This window comes from Girardinichthys multiradiatus, chromosome 7, assembly GCF_021462225.1.
Source record: "Girardinichthys multiradiatus isolate DD_20200921_A chromosome 7, DD_fGirMul_XY1, whole genome shotgun sequence".
Lineage (NCBI taxonomy): Eukaryota > Metazoa > Chordata > Actinopteri > Cyprinodontiformes > Goodeidae > Girardinichthys > Girardinichthys multiradiatus.
Window position 1 is genome coordinate 7,936,576 of NC_061800.1, and position 17,856 is coordinate 7,954,431.

The following is a 17,856-nucleotide window of genomic DNA, read 5'->3' on the forward strand; positions in this document are numbered from 1 at the left end:
CTGAAATATTTCAGTTAGTGTGCAATGAATCTAAAATATATGAATGTTAAATTTTCATCATGACATTATGGAAAATAATGAACTTTATCACAATATGCTAATATTTTGAGAAGGACCTGTATATACATAAACACACACACATGCACACACATTTTGCCCGGGAAAGTTGGAGCTTGCCAAGCAGCTCCTAGTTTTGATAATGGGTGGCTGCACCCCTATTGATTGTAGTGAAAGCTGCTTGGCACAGACTATTTATTGTCACTTCTGGTGGTTTGTATGTCATTAAAACAGTGAAGCACATACTACTGTGAAATATCCACATGTGAACATGTTGCTTCTCTGTTTAAATGCCTAAACTGGAGAGAAATATATTGTTGTCAGCTTGTGGTGTTGTAATTGGTGGCAAAACAAGTACAAAATCCCAACATTGTCAACACTTTGAATCTGCACTTTGTGAAGCTCTTTTAAAAATCCCAGTATGGAACCCAGAGAGGGGATAGATGCAGAGTTTTTTGTTTTGTTTGAACAGAGGAAAAAATATTAACTAAAAACAGTCTAGTTTAGTATGGCTGGGGCCTCAGTTAATGTGTGGATGCCAGATGTGTATGGCACTTGCAAAGGTAGCAAAATATCTCTGTTACCATTGACATGGCCTCAATCTTATGAAGAATTTGGCAGAACCATTGCTAGTTAGCCATCTTCATGAATTCAGTCACAAGCTGGGCCTGATGCATCTTCGTAGCATTGTTATGACATATGGGACAATAGCACAATAGCAGAGTGAAGGAGAACAAGAACTAAAGAAAAGTTCAGCTTTGACATCTTGGTTCTTTCACACATAAGAAAGGCAAGTCTCGTTTATTTGTATAGCATATTTCAGAACCAAAACAATATAAAGTGCTTCATATGATGAAAAAAGTACTTTGCAGTGACAAACAAACATAAAAAAATACATTGCAGTGGCACGATAAAACAAAGTAAAACAATGTAAAGAAAAGTTGGACTAAAGATCAAAATTAATGAATGCACTCAATGCTTTTAGGGACATATTTTCTTAACATAAAATCAAGCTTTTCTCCCTGGGGAGGAGGCAACACCTAAAAACTGTTCTGACCCATTATGCATCTCGATAATGGGGGACTAGTCCTTCTAAAACTGGTCTACGCCTGGACCAAGAGCCATAGACTTCCTGGTGCTCTGTCCCTTCCTCCTAGCTTCTTCTAGGAGAGCCCAGCTCAGCCATGGTCTGTCAGGTAGGGTCTTTTATAGTGAACTGCTTCTCACTGTGGAGCAAGTTCCTTTATGCTGTCTGTTTGAAGGTGGAAAAACCTGAATAACCTTTATCCCCAGTAGAAACTTCAGTTCAATCAAAACAAAACTGAAGTAATAATCTTTGGACCAAAGGAAGAGCATTTAAAAGTTAGCACACAGCTTCAGTTAATACAGCTAGAAACCACTAGTCAGGTTCGAAACCTGGGTGTAGTGATGGACTCAGACCTGAACCTTCAGAGGCACATAAAGACAGTAACAAGGTCGGCCTTCTATCACCTAAAGAACATCTCCAGGATTAAAGGACTAATGTCTCAGCAGGACCTTGCAAAACTAATTCATGCGTTCATCTTTAGTAGAATTGATTACTGCAACGGTGTCTTCACAGGTCTGCCTAAAAAGTCGATCAGACAGCTGCAGTTGATCCAGAACGCTGCTGCCCGCGTCCTCACTAGAACTAAGAAAGTGGAGCACATCACCCCGGTTTTAAAGTCCCTACACTGGCTCCCTGTTGCTCAGAGAATAGACTTTAAAATACTTCTGTTAGTCTATAAATCACTGAATGGCTTAACACCAAAATACATAACAGACATGTTGTCAGTGTATCAACCAGCCAGACCTCTCGCTCAAATCTACTCTGCATACCCAGAACCAGAACCTAACAAGGAGAAGCAGCTTTTAGTTCTTATGCTCCACTAATCTGGAATAAACTCCCAGAAAACTGTAAAAGTGCCGAAACCCTAAGTTGCTTTAAATCAAGATTAAAAAGGTATTTGTTTAGAGTGGCCTTTGAATGTGTTATCTAAATATTATTAGTAAAGTTTTCAGTCAAATTTTCCTTTCGTTTTCTTATCCATCATTCTATTCTCTTTATTTTTTTAATTACCTCTGTTTGATTTTCTGTATCATTGTAATGTTTTTCCTTATGTACAGCACCTTGAGTGCCTTGTTGCTGAAAAGCTCTATATAAATAAACTTGACTTGACTAAAGGTAAACGCATGGATGAGTTGTTCGAGATCCTGCAATAGTCCTTTAATCCTGAAAATGTTCTTCAGGTGATAGAAGGCCGACTTAGTGAATGTCTTTCAGGTATGAGTCCATTACTATACCCAGACTAACTCTTGATCGCTCCTCATGAAGTCCAAAAAAAATAATAGTTCAGTGTTATTTTTATAACTGGAGAAAATTGGCACGTACACACAGTGATTTGTTCTGTGCATCTAGCCAAGCCTTGAGTAGGATCATGGTCACCTAATGACATTGTAATGTAGAGCTATGTATCATATCATAGTTATGGTAATTTGTCTTGTTTACCCCTTTTCCATTAATGCGGTTCGGAGCCTGTTCCGGTTCCCCAACGTGATTTTGAACGAGTGATGAGTGTTTTCAAAAACAGAAAGAAGTTCCTGAGTCTATTTCACCTCGGGCAACCGGACTGGAAGACGTCAGATCAGCTGGTCATAGGTAAAAAGGTATTTAACTGTTGAAACAACTTTTTCAGTAACCTAAATTATAAATTAAAGGTTTGAGATGGGTCTTGAATTTTGCAATACCATTTTGTCCAGATTGTTCTTTTTCAACAGTGGCATAATAATAATAATAATTATTATTATTATAATAATTATTAATAATTTCAGTTTTTAAGGTTGTTATAAACACTTGAAAAAAGGGATGGGTTTATTATATGAATCAAATCAGATGCTATGACAGGAAAAAAGCTGTGGGTAAAATATCGATATAACAGGGAAGAGCCTAATTCATGTATAATTTCTTCTAAGCTAATGCGTTTGATTTGGTTAATTGTGTAATTTTGTCCAATTTTCATTTTTGGACACAAAATTGTTATTGGACTTGATATTAATGTCCAAACTACCCTTATAATACTCTTCTTGTTCTCAGTAAGGAAGTTAGCAAATTCATTGCAAGCGCTGGATAAATGCAGTTCTAATGCTACAGACAGTCTCCATTGTCTGTAGCATCAGAACTGCATGATCATTATTAATATTTTCAGAAAAACAGATTCCCTTGCATTTTGACGTTGTAAGTTATCTGTGTAGTCTCTTTATAGATGTCATAGTGAACCTTAAGTCCAGTTTTTCGTCACCTCTGCTTGACACTCCCTTTTTTCACTTCTTCCCAGTGGAGCATTTCTCCACTGAGATTTCTTTTTACCAGAGACAACCATAACCCTAATGGGAGCAATGGATTAATGATGTTTAAAATTTTAGAATGGAAGTAATCTACTGGCTCATGAACTGAGTTACAAGACAAAGTAGAAGAGTAAACTTAGTTAAATCTTTCAATTAAACGTACGAAAGCGTTTTCTTATATCTCTATGGCTAATTGAGTCAATGGAAATGGCACTTCCAGTGAACAGGAAAAGGTCAGATGGGGCAACATCAGGCCTTGGAAATGTTGAGACCCTTGCTGATGATCAGGTCCAAAATATGTCCCTGTTTGTGTGTTGGTTGTTTACCATGCTAACCATGTGTCTGTTAAAACATAACAAGGCTTTCTTTTGTTTGTTTGATTTTTTTGTTACCTATTTTCACAGGTATTTTACAGAAATAGTCCAGGCACTTCTTAATTCAGGTGGTTGATCTGTTGACTTTTTTCATAACTATAAACCTCACAAGATCACATTTCCTTCCCCGACATTGTCTGTCTTCTGATTGACACTTCCTGTAGTTGACCAGACCATTTCTTTTTTATTAAAATCTGTCTTGTTTTTTTTTTAGCAGTCTCAGGATCTGTTCACGAAAGGTCCCGTCCAACAGGAAGTACATCACAGGGTCTGTCGCGGATCTCAGAACAGCAAGAAGAAATAGGCAGTTCTTCAGCTAGAGACAGATGAAAGAAAAGTTCATGCAATGTCCTCTAAACCCAGAAAGTGAGACACAGAGGTGAAACGTAGTTACCTCAATGAAGATGTTGAGTGGATGACAAGTGATGTTGTCAGGACAAGAGGAGTGCAGCGGGGCAGGTTGATCATGTGCCAGAGTGGTGAAGATAGGTTTGAAGATGTGATACGGCAGTAGACACAATGAAAGAACAACCTGCAAAGAGTTTAAGAAAATGATGACCATCTTATCTGCACCTTGATAAATCCTCTTTTTTCTATTTATTTACTTGCTGGAGGTTTTAACTAAATATGTGCATCCAGTACTATAGCATTAATTTGTTTGCACTGCAGAGACTGATGATTTCCATAGTGGCATTCACTGAACCAACTGTCACCTAATGGCAATCTGCAGTGCCTCCCACAAATCTAAGAAAACTAGGGCCCAAAACAAACATATCTGCACAAAATCTACTGTCTACAGCAGCCGAACAAAGTTGAAGATTTTCCCTAATTATTTTTGGTACTTTATATAATGCAACATAAAAGAGAAATTGTAGTTAAAAGTGCTGATCTTGGTTCTGCTCATGCAGGTTTAGCTTGGATAAAAGGTCTTGATCTTTAAGATTTTCAAAAAGTCCTTATGATCCTTGGTCAAAACGACCTTAAATGATTCCAGGATAGCCCAGATCTGCACAGTGATTGACTTGAGAGTTGGAGGTTTGACTAATCACAAATCCAGAACAAAATTATGAAATAATTGTTTGTCCTGAAAGAACCCATAGTCACCTGGATGACCACGATGTTTCGAGAAACCCGTGCAAGCAGGCTTTGTGAGCTGGTAATGTTTGCATTGCGTCGAGAGCGTTTGATATGCCTTAATACGATCAAATAAGAGAGCAGCACCAGCAGGTAGAGAATGAAGAACAGAGTTACAAGGGCAATGCTAAGGGTCGAAGACACTCTGCCCCCTAGTTCAACCACAGGGCTGTAGCACACCATCTCACAGCCAACTTCCTCTGTCTCCTTTGTACTCTTCGTAGCCTCGTTTACAGAGTAGTAAACAGTCACCGGCACAATGCCCCCCACTGTCACCACCCACAGCATGGCGCACATGCTGTTTGCGAAGGAGACCCGCGTGAGGCTTGAGAAGAAGCCGTGTGGCAGCAGGGTGATGCAGGCACTCGGCCTGGAAGCGTGGGTGTTCCGAATGAGAACTGCGAAGCGGCTGAGCGCCACCCATGTGAGGATCAGGAGGCTGATGTAGATGTTGATGTGGAGCACAGGGGTAATGCCATGCAGGACTATCTGACATGGAATGTCGCCTATAGCCCAGTGCAAGCCCCAGGCATAGTATAGTGTGAAGAAGGGCACGATGACAGCCATCAGCAGGTTAGAGATGCTAAGGTGGGTAAGGTAAACGTGGGTGGGGGAGATGGATGGGATGCAGCGCAGGAACACCCACAAAGACAGCATGTTCCCTGGCAGAGCGGTGACGAAGAGGAATGCGTAGATGGAGGGGAGGAAGTAGAGTGTTACAACTGAGGGACATAGGGAGAAGGAGGCATTATTGAGTGAAGATCGTGATGATGGGTCCTCCATTTAATCTGAAAAAAACAAACAAATTTCTGATTAGTTTTATTTTTTATGTAAATCATCTTTAAAAGGGCTATTAATACAGTGCTTTGCAAAAGTCATCATACCTCATACGGTTTAACATTAATACCACAAACTTGTTAAAATTCGAATCAGAGAAGCAGCCAAGATGCTGTGTGAACTCAACAGAAAAGGATAGATTTTTTTAAATATCGGTTTTAAAAAATGGAACAGCATTTGTTTTCAGCACCTTTACTCTGATCCTGCAACCAACTGCAATAATAAATGAAGACCATGTTAGCTGTTCAGTCAAGGGCTAAGAGGTTTATTCGAGAATGTTGGTAAACAAACAGCCAGCATGAGACAGGAGGTGGTCTGGTCAGATAAGATCAAAATCGATCCTTCAGACCTTCATGCAAAACTTTGCCTGTGGGGAACACCCCGTTACTGCTCCGCACACTCTTGGCATTCTGTTGATGAGCTTCAAGAGGTAGTCACCTGAAATGGTTTTCACTTCACATGTGTGCCCTGTCAAATTTAATAGGTGGGATTTCAAGCCTTATAAATGGGGTTGGGACCATCAGTTGTGTTGTGCAGGAGGTGGAGACAGTACACAGTCCTACTGAATAGACTGTTAGCTGCTTTTTAAGTAAAGAAAAACAAGTGGCCATCATTACTTTAAGAAATGAAGGTCACTCAGTCCGAACAATTGGGAAAACTTTTAAAGTGTTGTTGGACCACTTGTTGCTGAGTATTGGACTATCTGCGCGTTGTTGGACGTTACTGTGCCTCTCCAATGGCATCGGCCATTTTGTATCCAGGACAGCCCCTCTCCTACATATCCCATCGAGCATTGTGACTGATATGACTGGGCGTCCCAAGTCTGACGTCACAGGACGCCATATATGAAGGCGCTCACTTTGAACATACGCCTTCTGCTAGGAACCGGACTAGTGACTGAAGTGCACCACTTCAAGAGAAGAGCTCTTTGCAGAGTTCATTCATTCTCTCTCGTTGGACAACGAACAATTCATAACTGAGGTTTCTGGACTAGGAAGGCCAGAAATTTAACTTTGCCGATCGAAGAAGTGAGTTTAACACGTAACTAAAAACATGGAGTTTGAGGAAACGAACGCCACCGTGTTTTCATCACAAGTCGACTTTGATGGTCAGATCATATTTTTCCTTTTCGTCAAGAAGGCCAAAGGATGGGGACTGACCGCTTTCCTGGAGTTGAGCCAGGAAAGCGGTCCTAGAAGGAGCTTCACCAAGTAAAACCCATCCTTTATTTTTATTTCTTTATTAGAAGGCCTGGGCAGGGTCAGAGGTTGTAGAGCGATCAGAATCGCTAGTTAGGATCTCGTGTTCTGAACGATATGTGCATGTAACCTTGCTTATTGGAACTTTGATGTGTTGTGTTGATGTATGAAGCCGCTGTGCTAGCTCTGTGCGTGTTTTACCACCTGAGAGCCAACGCAGGTGTGTAGTAAGACTGGACTGTTAAAATCACCTCATGGTGAAATTCTCCATTTCCCTTTGTCTCCAATTTCACTGCTCGCTAGCTTGCCGCCAAAAGCTTTATAACCCTTTGTCTGCTCAGGAGTTGGGGGACGTTTTATGATCAGGACATCACTGAGTACAGTTGGAGTTGCGCCCCCCCACTCTCCACTCACCACCACACATCTTCGTCATATTCTCAATTTTGCCATAAATGCTGGTTGATTCAACACCCACTGTTGTTTTCTTTATTTTTGCTTAGTTAGATGTGTTACCCTTGTTATGTAGAATTTTGCATGTTGAGTAGGTGAAGATTAATAAATATTCACATAGATAAAGAGAGAGCGTTTTGTGTTCATTGTGTGCAAAAAGTGATTTGTCAGTCAAGATAAGGTTAAAGTTCCACACGTTTCGGCAGAAACGGTCGATTAAACAGTGACATCTCCGGCAATAGTTATTCATTATTACGGAGTATTTAACGGTTGTAATTGTCAAAGGCGTTGAGCCGCAATTACAACACCAGAAACATCTCTGGTCTTGATTCATAAATGAGGATTTTGGTTAAGAAATTGATTTTGTGAAATTATGATTTGTAATTATAATTATTGATCAAGATTAATCAATCAATAATCATAACCCCCAACAGTGTCCCCAAGTGCTGTCGCAAAAACCATCAAGCGCTACAAAGAAACTGGCTCACATGAGGACCGCCCCAGGAATGGAAGACCAAGAGTCACCTCTGCTGCGGATGATAAGTTCATCCAAGTCACCAGCCTCAGAAATCGCAGGTTAACAGCAGCTCAGATTAGAGAACAGGTCAATGCCACACAGAGTTCTAGCAGCAGACACATCTCTAGAACAACTGTTAAGAGGAGACTGTGTGAATCGGGCCTTCATGGTAAAATAGCTGCTAGGAAACCACTGCTGAGGACAGGCAACAAGCAGAAGAGACTTGTTTGGGCTAAAGAACACAAGGAATGGACATTAGACCAGTGGAAATCTGTGCTTTGGTCTGATGAGTCCAAGTTTGAGATCTTTGGTTCCAACCACCGTGTCTTTGTGCTGTGCAGAAGAGGTGAACGGATGGACTCTACATGCCTGGTTCCGACCGTGAAGCATGCAGGAGGAGGTGTGATGGTGTGGGGGTGCTTTGCTGGTGACACTGTTGGGGATTATTCAAAATTGAAGGCATACTGAACCAGCATGGCTACCACAGCATCTTGCAGCAGCATGCTATTCCATCCAGTTTGCGTTTAGTTGGACCATCATTTATTTTTCAACAGGACAATGACCCCAAACACACCTCCAGGCTGTGTAAGGGCTATTTGACCAAGAAGGAGAGTGATGGGGTGCTGCACCAGATGACCTGGCCTCCACAGTCACCGGACCTGAACCCAATCGAGATGGTTTGGGGTGAGCTGGACCGCAGAGTGAAGGCAAAAGGGCCAACAAGTGCTAAGCATCTCTGGGAACTCCTTCAAGACTGTTGGAAAACCATTTCAGGTGACTACCTCTTGAAGCTCATCAACAGAATGCCAAGAGTGTGGGGAGCAGTAATCAAAGCAAAAGGTGGCTACTTTGAAGAACCTAGAATATAAGACATATTTTCAATTGTTTCACACTTTTTTGTTCAGTATATAATTCCACATGTGTTAATTCATAGTTTTGATGCCTTCAGTGTGAAGCTACAATATTAATAGTCATGAAAATAAAGAAAACTCTTTGAATGAGAAGGTGTGTCCAAACCTTTGATCTGTACTGTATATATGTATAATATATATGTATAATAGAAATATATATAGACTTTATTGATCTCACAATGGCTGAATTATCCTCTGCATTTAACCCATCCCTTAGGAAGCAGTGGTCTGCCAATGTGCGGCCCCCCAGGAAGCTTTGAGGGGTTAAGGGTCTTACTCAGGGACCCAGAGTGGCACGCTGTCGGATTCGAACCAGGGTACTTTTGGCCTCTCCAGGACGCAAAAGCCCTCCTCTACTAGGCAACCACTCCCCAAAAGCATATGTGTTAGAATGGCCTAGTCAAAGTCCAGACCCTAATGGACTTGTGAATCTGCAGCAAGACTTTAAAATTATTTCTGTGGAAGGTTGTGCTTGACAATGAATAGATGTTTAATTGTTGTCTTGTGTTTCTTATCTTATTGGCTTTGTTTCTGTTGTTACCTATTAGCACAGATATTTTACAGAAATAGTCTAGGCACACCTTTTGTGTAGTATATCTGTTGACATCTTTCACAACTGATGACACAACTCAGTGCCTGATGAGAAAGGACAACATTTCCTTCCTTAATGGGGTTTGTCTTCTGACTAGCATTTCCTGTTGTTGACCAGACCGCTTCTGTTTTAGTAACTCTGTTGTTGCTGTTTCTTAAAAGTCTGAGGGTCTGTTGACGAAAGCACCTGTCCAACAATCCATTCAGGTCAAAATCTAGGCCTGAATGCTACAGCAAGGCTTAAAATAGTTTGTCTCTCCATCTAGTCTGATTTAGCTTGAGCTATCCTGCAAATGGTTGGCAAAACGTTTCTACATGTGCAAGCTCACAGCTGTAACTGCAGTAACTGGCAGTTCTACAAAGTGTTTACCAAGGAGAACTGAATGCAAATGCATGCCACACCTTTCTGATTTTTAGTTGTTAAAATATTGAAATTATCGATCATTTTCCTTCTACTTCACAGTCATTCATTTTTCTGCGTTGGTACTGTATATCACATAACATTTCAGTAAAACACCATGAAGTTTGTGGTTGCAACATGACAAAATGTAGAAAGGTTCGAGGTGTAGGAATACTTTTTCAATGAACTGTACATAACTATAGCACACATTCATATTTAAAAGATTACAGATGATGACATCCCTTGTTATTACACAGCTTTGATCTTTATCATATCGCGAGGACTCAGTGAAAAGTTTCATTCAGCCATTTTCCACAACACCTGTTTCCTGGCAGGATTAGTGACAGTTTGGTAAGCTGACGTTGATGGAGGTATGAATGTCCCTAAGATGAGTTGGGTCATTTCTTACCTTGTCATGCAATAAGAATAGGTGGATGGAATGTTGGTTATTTTGTGACAAATGATCACTGACATTTGAGAAAGTGTTTGAAGTCAAACAAGATGTGGTGGTCTTGGGTTAAGGTTTGTTGAAGTAACCATTTGGCTAGATCTCAGTCACATACATTGTTATTTATAGTTGAAGGTTAGTGTGTTGTGGAACTAATGATGAGTCAGTCTGAACCACAGGCTACATCTCTGCATGTTTAGCTTGTTTGCTCTAATACAGGGCTTTGCAAATTTCTTTGCCGAAAGTATTTGTCTGTCTACTTTTACAGGTACATGAACTTTGATGGCATGTTATTCTTAACCCATAAGGTAGAGTTTGTTGATGGACCCACTGTTGTCAGCAGTATTAGCAACTTTAATTATTCTGTAAACATCTTCCTTAAGGTTTAGGAGTGTGTTCATATTTAGATGAGAAAACCAGAATTGCAGCCTCTGTTCTGATTCATCCCAAAGGTGTTCAAGAAGGTTGATGTTAGGACTCTGTCCTGGCCATTCAAGTTTCTCCGCATCAAACTTTATACACCTGCAGCCATGGAAGTGGTTGGAACACCAGAACTAATTGATTTGGTGGTTTGACCCAATACTTTTGGTAATATATGCTCCTTTTCAACTGACTCTATTTAGGCGGCCCGGCTCCACTCCACTTGGTGTCGCTCTGTTCGACACAGAAACTGTTGTGTTGCCACTGACCCACTGAAGGCTTCAGCCTTTGGTGCGCTGTATCAGTATAAACATTGTTGTGTGACAATGTCACATTAAAGTCATCTGTGTGAGACAATAAAAAAAAAAATACAAATAATAAATAAATAGAAAATACAAACATAAATAATCAAAATACAAATAATGTTTGTATTATTGTATATGCAAGAATGTCTTATATGTTTTTTATGTATAAAATGATCTACTGGGATAATTATCAGGATAATAAGGCTCAGGGGTTCTGATATGAGGGGGTGTGGCAGGCGAAGCGGAGAGCTGTCTGGACTGGTAGAGCTTTTGAGAGGGCTGCTGGATGAAACAGTAGGTACCAGTACAGAAAAAACAGTAATGGAAACACTCTAAACCTAAATAGAGCCAGTGGAAAATGGGCAATAGAGTATTTCTCTCCCAGTTAGGCAGACGTTGTTTTTTTGTTTAGCAGTTCTTCAGTCTTGGACATTAGCTGCTTTTTACCAGACTAAGTTTAGTCACAATACTTGTCTGTTTTCAGAGAAATTATTTACAAAGGGTTGATGCAAGATTCAAAGGCACAGATAGGGGCTTCTGGTAGGCTCTTTCACTAGTGAATCCACTACTTTAATGACAGCAGACCACATGAATAGGCAGGCTCAGATAGGGCAGATTAGCACCTTGTGGTTGAGCATTGTTTTCACGGGCTTTGCCAGGCTCAGCCTGAAAAAGATCCAGAGAGATCCTGTCCATGTCTGCCTACCCCCTGTGGGGAGGAATGTTCTTATTGGTGGCAGACTGAGCTGGCTGGCACTTCTCCTTTCCTTTCTGTTTTTGAGAAACCTGCACTTTATGAGTCACAGAGAAGTTGCATGAATTTGAGCTGATGTTACAAGTGACGAACTATCTGCATCTTTTAATTAAATGAAAAATAAAGTCTTTGTCAGAGAAGATCTGCTCTGAACCAGTCAGATGGTAGATATCTGGGCAGCTTAGAAAGAAATTAATTAAACATGAAAACAAAGGTATGTTCTCTGGGTGTCATCTAGCCTCAGTGTAGCTTAGTGAAGAGCGCAATATGTTTGGATAAAAGACATCAGCAGGAGCATTTAAGATGTCTCCACAATTTACTGATTCTGTTGTTCAGCACAAAGGTTAATATGTTTGTAAGAAAAAAACTAGCTCACTTTGACGTGAAGAATGTTTCTAACACTACCCTCCATCTTCTTTATTTATAGCATGAGCAATAAAGCCAATAAGATACAAAACAGCAAACAGTTAAACTTAATCTATTCTTTGTCAAGCATAACTTGTCACAGAAATATTACCAGCCACAAAGTCACCTAAACTGGCTTTTATAAACATTAGAGGTTTATCAGGGAAATTATTTTTGATCAGTGACTTAATAATTTTAACAGACACATGATTATGAAAATAGTGAGACACCGGCACTAATTGAGTCAGTGCCCCTCAATTGCAATTTTTCAAGTGAGAACAGGGAGCATATAAGTGGGGGCGTGGTGGCTACCTTGATTCATAATTCTCTAAAGTGTAAAAAGGTGTTCTTAGGCAAATTTGACTTTTTCTGAATATATGGCCGTCCAGGTAAAGGCCCTGCTTGAGTTATGTTTGTGAAGGTTCACAGGCCTCTAAAATTCAAAGCAAATGTTTTAATGATTTTATTGACCTTCTGTCCATGATGTGTCTTTTTTGAAAGCCTCAATTCCATCAACTTAATTAGCCAGAGAGATATTAAAAGAAGACATTTTTTAAGGACAGTACAAATGAAAACTTTAACCAAGTTTCCCCTTTCATTTTCACTGTGTCCTGTAACTCAGTAGATGAGCTATTAGATTACTTCCATTCTAAAATTTCAGACATTATTGATTCCATTGCTCTCATTAAGGTTAAGGTTGTCTCTGCTAAGAAGAAATGCTTCAGTGCAAAGAATGTGAAAACAGGAAACATTGAGTGGGAGGTAGCAAAGACTGAACTCCAGGTTCACTATAACATCTATAAAGAGAGATTTCACAGATATAGCTGATGAATGCAGGGCAATCAATTTTTTTCTGAATTTATCAACAAAAATATTAATAATGCTTGTGCCTTGTTTGCTAAGGTGAACAGATTAAAATACCCTCCTGTGTCTGTAGCATCTGAACTCCGCTTTACCAGGGCCTGCAATTAATTTGCTAACTTCTTTAATGAGAAAATTCAGAAGCTTAGAAGAGTAGTCTGTACACCAAATTAAAGTCCAGCATCAATGCTGCGTCGAACCAAAACAAAGGTTGACAAAATGACACATTTCTACCAAATCAACTACAAAAACTTAAAAGAAATTATACATCAACTAAGCTCCTCTTCCTGCTATCTCAATATTTACCCACAGCTTTCTTTAAGAATTTTTATCGAGCCAATGTTGAAAAAGAACAATCTAGACTAGCTGCTATTGCAAAATTACAGTCGGTCGGTCTTTCTGGTACAGCACTTGGCTGGTTTGAGTCTTACTTGAAGGACAGGCACTTCTTTGTGTCAGTAGGTAACTTTACATCAGAGTTAACAAAAATCACATGTGGGGTTCCCCAAGGTTCCATCTTGGGACCCCTCCTATTCAATATCTACATGCTCGTCATAGCTTAGATCATACCTAACAACATGATGATAAACTGTAAATGCCCTGCACTTGCATAGTGCTTTATCAAGTCAGCAGAGACCCCAAAGCGTTTATACTACAAACAGTCATCCATCCATTCACACACTGACAGTGGTAAGCTACATTGTAGCCAAAGCTGCGCTGGGCCAGGCTGACAGAAGTGAGGCTGCCATAAAATCGGCACCAACCATCAGTTAACATAACTATGCAGATGACGCACAGCTCTACAACACAATGTCACCGGGTGACTATGAACCTATTTAACCGTTCAGTAGATACATAGAACAAGTCAGTGTGTGGATGTGCCACAATATTCTTTAGTTGAATAAAGACAAAATTAAAGTAAATATTTTTGGACAAGAGGAGCAATCAAGAGTCAGCACACAGCGTCAGGTACTATGGCTAGAAACTGCAGATCAGACCCAAAGTCTGGGCGCAGTGATGGAGTCAGACCTGAACCTCCAGAGGCTGATAAAGACAGTCACCGAGTTGACCTTCTATCACCTGAAGAACAATTTCTTCAGGTGATAGAAGGTCAACTCGGTGACTGTCTTTATGGGCCTCTGGAGGAACATTTTCTTCAGGTGATGATCCAGGATTAAAGGACTCATGTCCCAGCAAGATCTTACAAAATCCTTCCATGCGTTTAACTTCCAGAAAACGCAGAAATGCATAATGCCTGAGTTCTTTTAAATCAAGGTTAAAACTCGTACTCGTACTCGTCGTCTTCCGCTTATCTGGGACCGGGTCGCGGGGGCAGCAGACTCAGCAGAGACGCCCAGACATCCCTCTCCCCAGACACTTCCTCCAGCTCCTCCGGGTGGAGCCCAAGGCGTTCCCAGGTCAGCTGAGAGACATAGTCCCTCCAGCGTGTCCTGTGCCGTCCCCTGGGCCTCCTCCCGGTGGGACGTGCCTGGAACACCTCCCGAGGAAGGCGTCCAGGAGGCATCCGGTATAGATGCCCGAGCCACCTCAACTGGCTCCTCTCGATGTGGAGGAGCAGCGGCTCTACTCCGAGCCCCTCCCGGATGGCCGAGCTCCTCACCCTATCTCTAAGGGGGTCCCTGGCCACCCTACGGAGGAAGCTCATTTCAGCCGCTTGTATCCGGGATCTCGTTCTTTCGGTCATGACCCAAAGTTCCTAGGCAGGAAGGTTAAAACTCCATTTGTTTAATCGCATTTGATAAAGTTTTATAATTAACATAAAAATAGAAAATACTACAAGCAAAAAAAAATTACAATAGCAAAACTATTTTAAAAGAGAAGGCGAAACTAATAACTGAAACATAATTAATTTAAACCTGTAGTCCCAAGTATTCTTTACTTTTCTTTACCTCTTTTTATCATGTCACTGTAATGTACTCCTCATCATGTATAGCACTTTAAATTGTGTTGTTGCTGAAATGTGATATGTAAGTAAACTATGCTGGCTTTGCCTTGAGCAGCACCAAGATCAACCAACCACCATCAACCACAGTTTCCCTATTTATGGAGCACAAAATATCATAACAATGTTTACACAGCTGATGTTTTTTAATTAGCAAGTTACAAATAATAAAATACAGTTTATGCCAGTATGTTTCCATTTTCGGCAACCAGTTTGGGTTATACATACCTGTGGCTGCAGTTTGGATGGGATTCTTCCAGCCAAGCATACACAGGTACAGATAGAAACAGTGTTACTGAGGAGCTGGCTGCTTGATGCTGAGCTTTCTGTAGCTTCTTCCTCTTTTACTATAAAGTGAGCGTTTATTGTTAGTTGTGCAGAAGTGCTTTTTTGGGGTCAGAGAGGCGTGGTCTTAATTTCACTTTCACTCAATTAACCCAAACTTTAATAATTAATAATAATAATAAGTACATTCACGCAGAGCACTTAGTAATGGCAATGAGAAAATAAAGAAAGCTGATCAGTTATTTTGGTTTCTCCTATGCATATTTTTTTTGTCAACTAGCTTCCTTCCTGTTTGCATTGTTTTATTGGGCATTTCAAGAGCACATTAGAAATGGTAATTCTACACCCATAAAATGTAATTGTAAAACCACAACCCTGCCCCCAGACAAATTCTGGAAAATGTTGTCCTTAAACTTCTCACCTTCACATCTGGGACTCTTGAGAGCAATACGTTAGACCAGTTATGTCCAATGTCTGACCTCAACTCACCTGAGTCAAATGAAGGGTTCTTTAGCAGGCCTCTATAATATCAAGAATACTAGTGAAATTAGATTTTATTATACCCCCTAATATTTAGCTGTGCCATCTGTCCCAGACTGCTGCTACCCTGTGGGCAGCTTGATGCTGCACTGATGGGCATGCCTTTTGCACACGTTTGTTTCAAAACAGCCTTGCTGTGAAGAGAGTGATAGTTCGTCCTTCTCTTGTGTCCTAACCATGACTGTCTTGTGTTTTTGCAACTGGAATTTTTCCCAAAGAGCTGATTTTATCTTTCATTGAAATAGATTGTGCCCTGATCCTGGAAACCCACCCATGACCATCTATATTTAAAATAAGTCGGTTTGACTCTTATGTTCTCCTTTTTGGACTTCCAATTAACAATATAATCTTTTTCCAATTCAAAACATCAGCAAAGGAAGTGCTGAGTAGGAAGAGAATTGTACGATCTCTACCCTGTATTTACCTCTGTAATGTAATGAATGAGCTTTAGAGGTTGCTGTTCCTGCCATAGCAAAAAAGTGTCTCCAAACAGCCCTTCAGAAATGTTGCCAAGATTAAAACTTGTTTGGTTCATTAGATCCTCTGGTTTCCTTCTTTTGTTAATGCTGTTTCAGTCCTTGAGCTTTGAGCTGTTGGAGGAGCACCAGAGATCAGGGAGGACCAGTGGTCAGGGAATCTGTAATGCATGCCATTTAGTTACTTCTACCATCCTAGGGTTTTTACAGTATTATAATTTATTTCCACACATACTTATATTTTCGAATCAAATAACTAGAATATTTAAAAAAAATCTATAAAATAGGTAAAAATGAATTTACTTAAAAGAAATCAATGTATACACAGACACTTCAACCAGTGCTTCCTCAGACAGGATGGGTAACGAGAACTACTCGCTGTCAGATCTGTGTGCTAAAATGATATTGTTGCCAGAATCATCCAGTCGTTCTCTAAAAGTGAACATTAACTTTCTTAAAAGTGCATTAAAGGTGCAAATACCCACAGCTACAAACATCTGGCTGGCACTTCCCACTCTGAGCATCCCAAAAATGCTTATTGTTGCATCATTGTATGCAACATGCAGCTTCTTCATGGTAGATAGATTGTAAGATGCCCACAAGGGGGCAGTATATAGGGGTGTGCAAAAACCTTCATACAGAGCCACTTTTACTGGAACTGAACAGAAACTAATCTTTTGTGCAATGGTATTAGCCTAATCATAAAGCTTATATCGTTGTCTGTATGTATCATTATCATGAATCTTTGATCAGTAATAAAATGACAGCGGTATTTTACCTTTTTATACACCTCCAGAACATTGTTGGACAGTTTAAACACAGGAAAATTTAGCTTTTTATCCTGCTTGGTTCTACATATCAAAATAGCACTTTTAGCAGCATTTTTCCGTATTTGTATGTTGCATACCAGATTCAGTACAGACATTAAGAAGCTGCTGTAAACCAGCACTACTTGGACTGAATACCACCATGTCATCTGCATACATAAGATTGCCTCTCAATGTTTCACCTATGCATACATATATATGACAGGCTCTCAACTGTATAAACAGATCATCAACATATAAATGAAATAAAACTGAAAATGAAATCCATGGAATCCATGTAGCAACATGTATTCCAGAACCTGAATCAATATTCTCCCACTTCCATTGAGGCCTTCCCCTTCTTAACAGCTTTACTCCATTGTGAGGAGCACATGAGAAGCTCCGTCTCAGCAGGATCCTTCATGGTTGTATTTTCCATGTTAAGACCGGAAGATGACATCTGAGCCCGATTTTGACCACACAGCAAAATCTTGGGGCTATCATCCTGATCCTCGAACCAGCCGCTCATCCAGCCAACAGCTCCTCGGAGTGATTCCCTAGAGGAAGGAGGGAAACGGTCCCCGGCCCCTGAATGCTCAAAGTAACAGGCTCACCCGGCACCTCAGACTGACACTCGAGTAGTCATGCATTGGTTATTTTACAATTTTTTGATTGCTACATAATTCCATATGTGTTCATTCACTGCTTTGATGCCTTCAGTGATAATCTGCATACAATGTAAATAGTCATAGTTTATGTT

General features: G+C 40.3%; 2 protein-coding genes across 15 annotated transcripts in view; one reads left to right on the forward strand and one right to left on the reverse strand.

The window, feature by feature from the left end:
* Positions 1 to 17,856, forward strand: part of caska (calcium/calmodulin-dependent serine protein kinase a) — a 248,467-nt gene that overhangs the window by 119,336 nt on the left and 111,275 nt on the right. The window lies entirely within an intron of this gene.
* LOC124871818 (probable G-protein coupled receptor 82) lies at positions 2,140 to 6,088 on the reverse strand. Its single transcript, XM_047371404.1, is given in 4 exon segments — positions 2,140 to 4,004; positions 4,006 to 4,110; positions 4,189 to 4,326; positions 4,899 to 6,088. Coding segments are annotated over 4 exon segments (1,161 nt in total). The 5' UTR covers positions 5,712 to 6,088; the 3' UTR covers positions 2,140 to 3,899.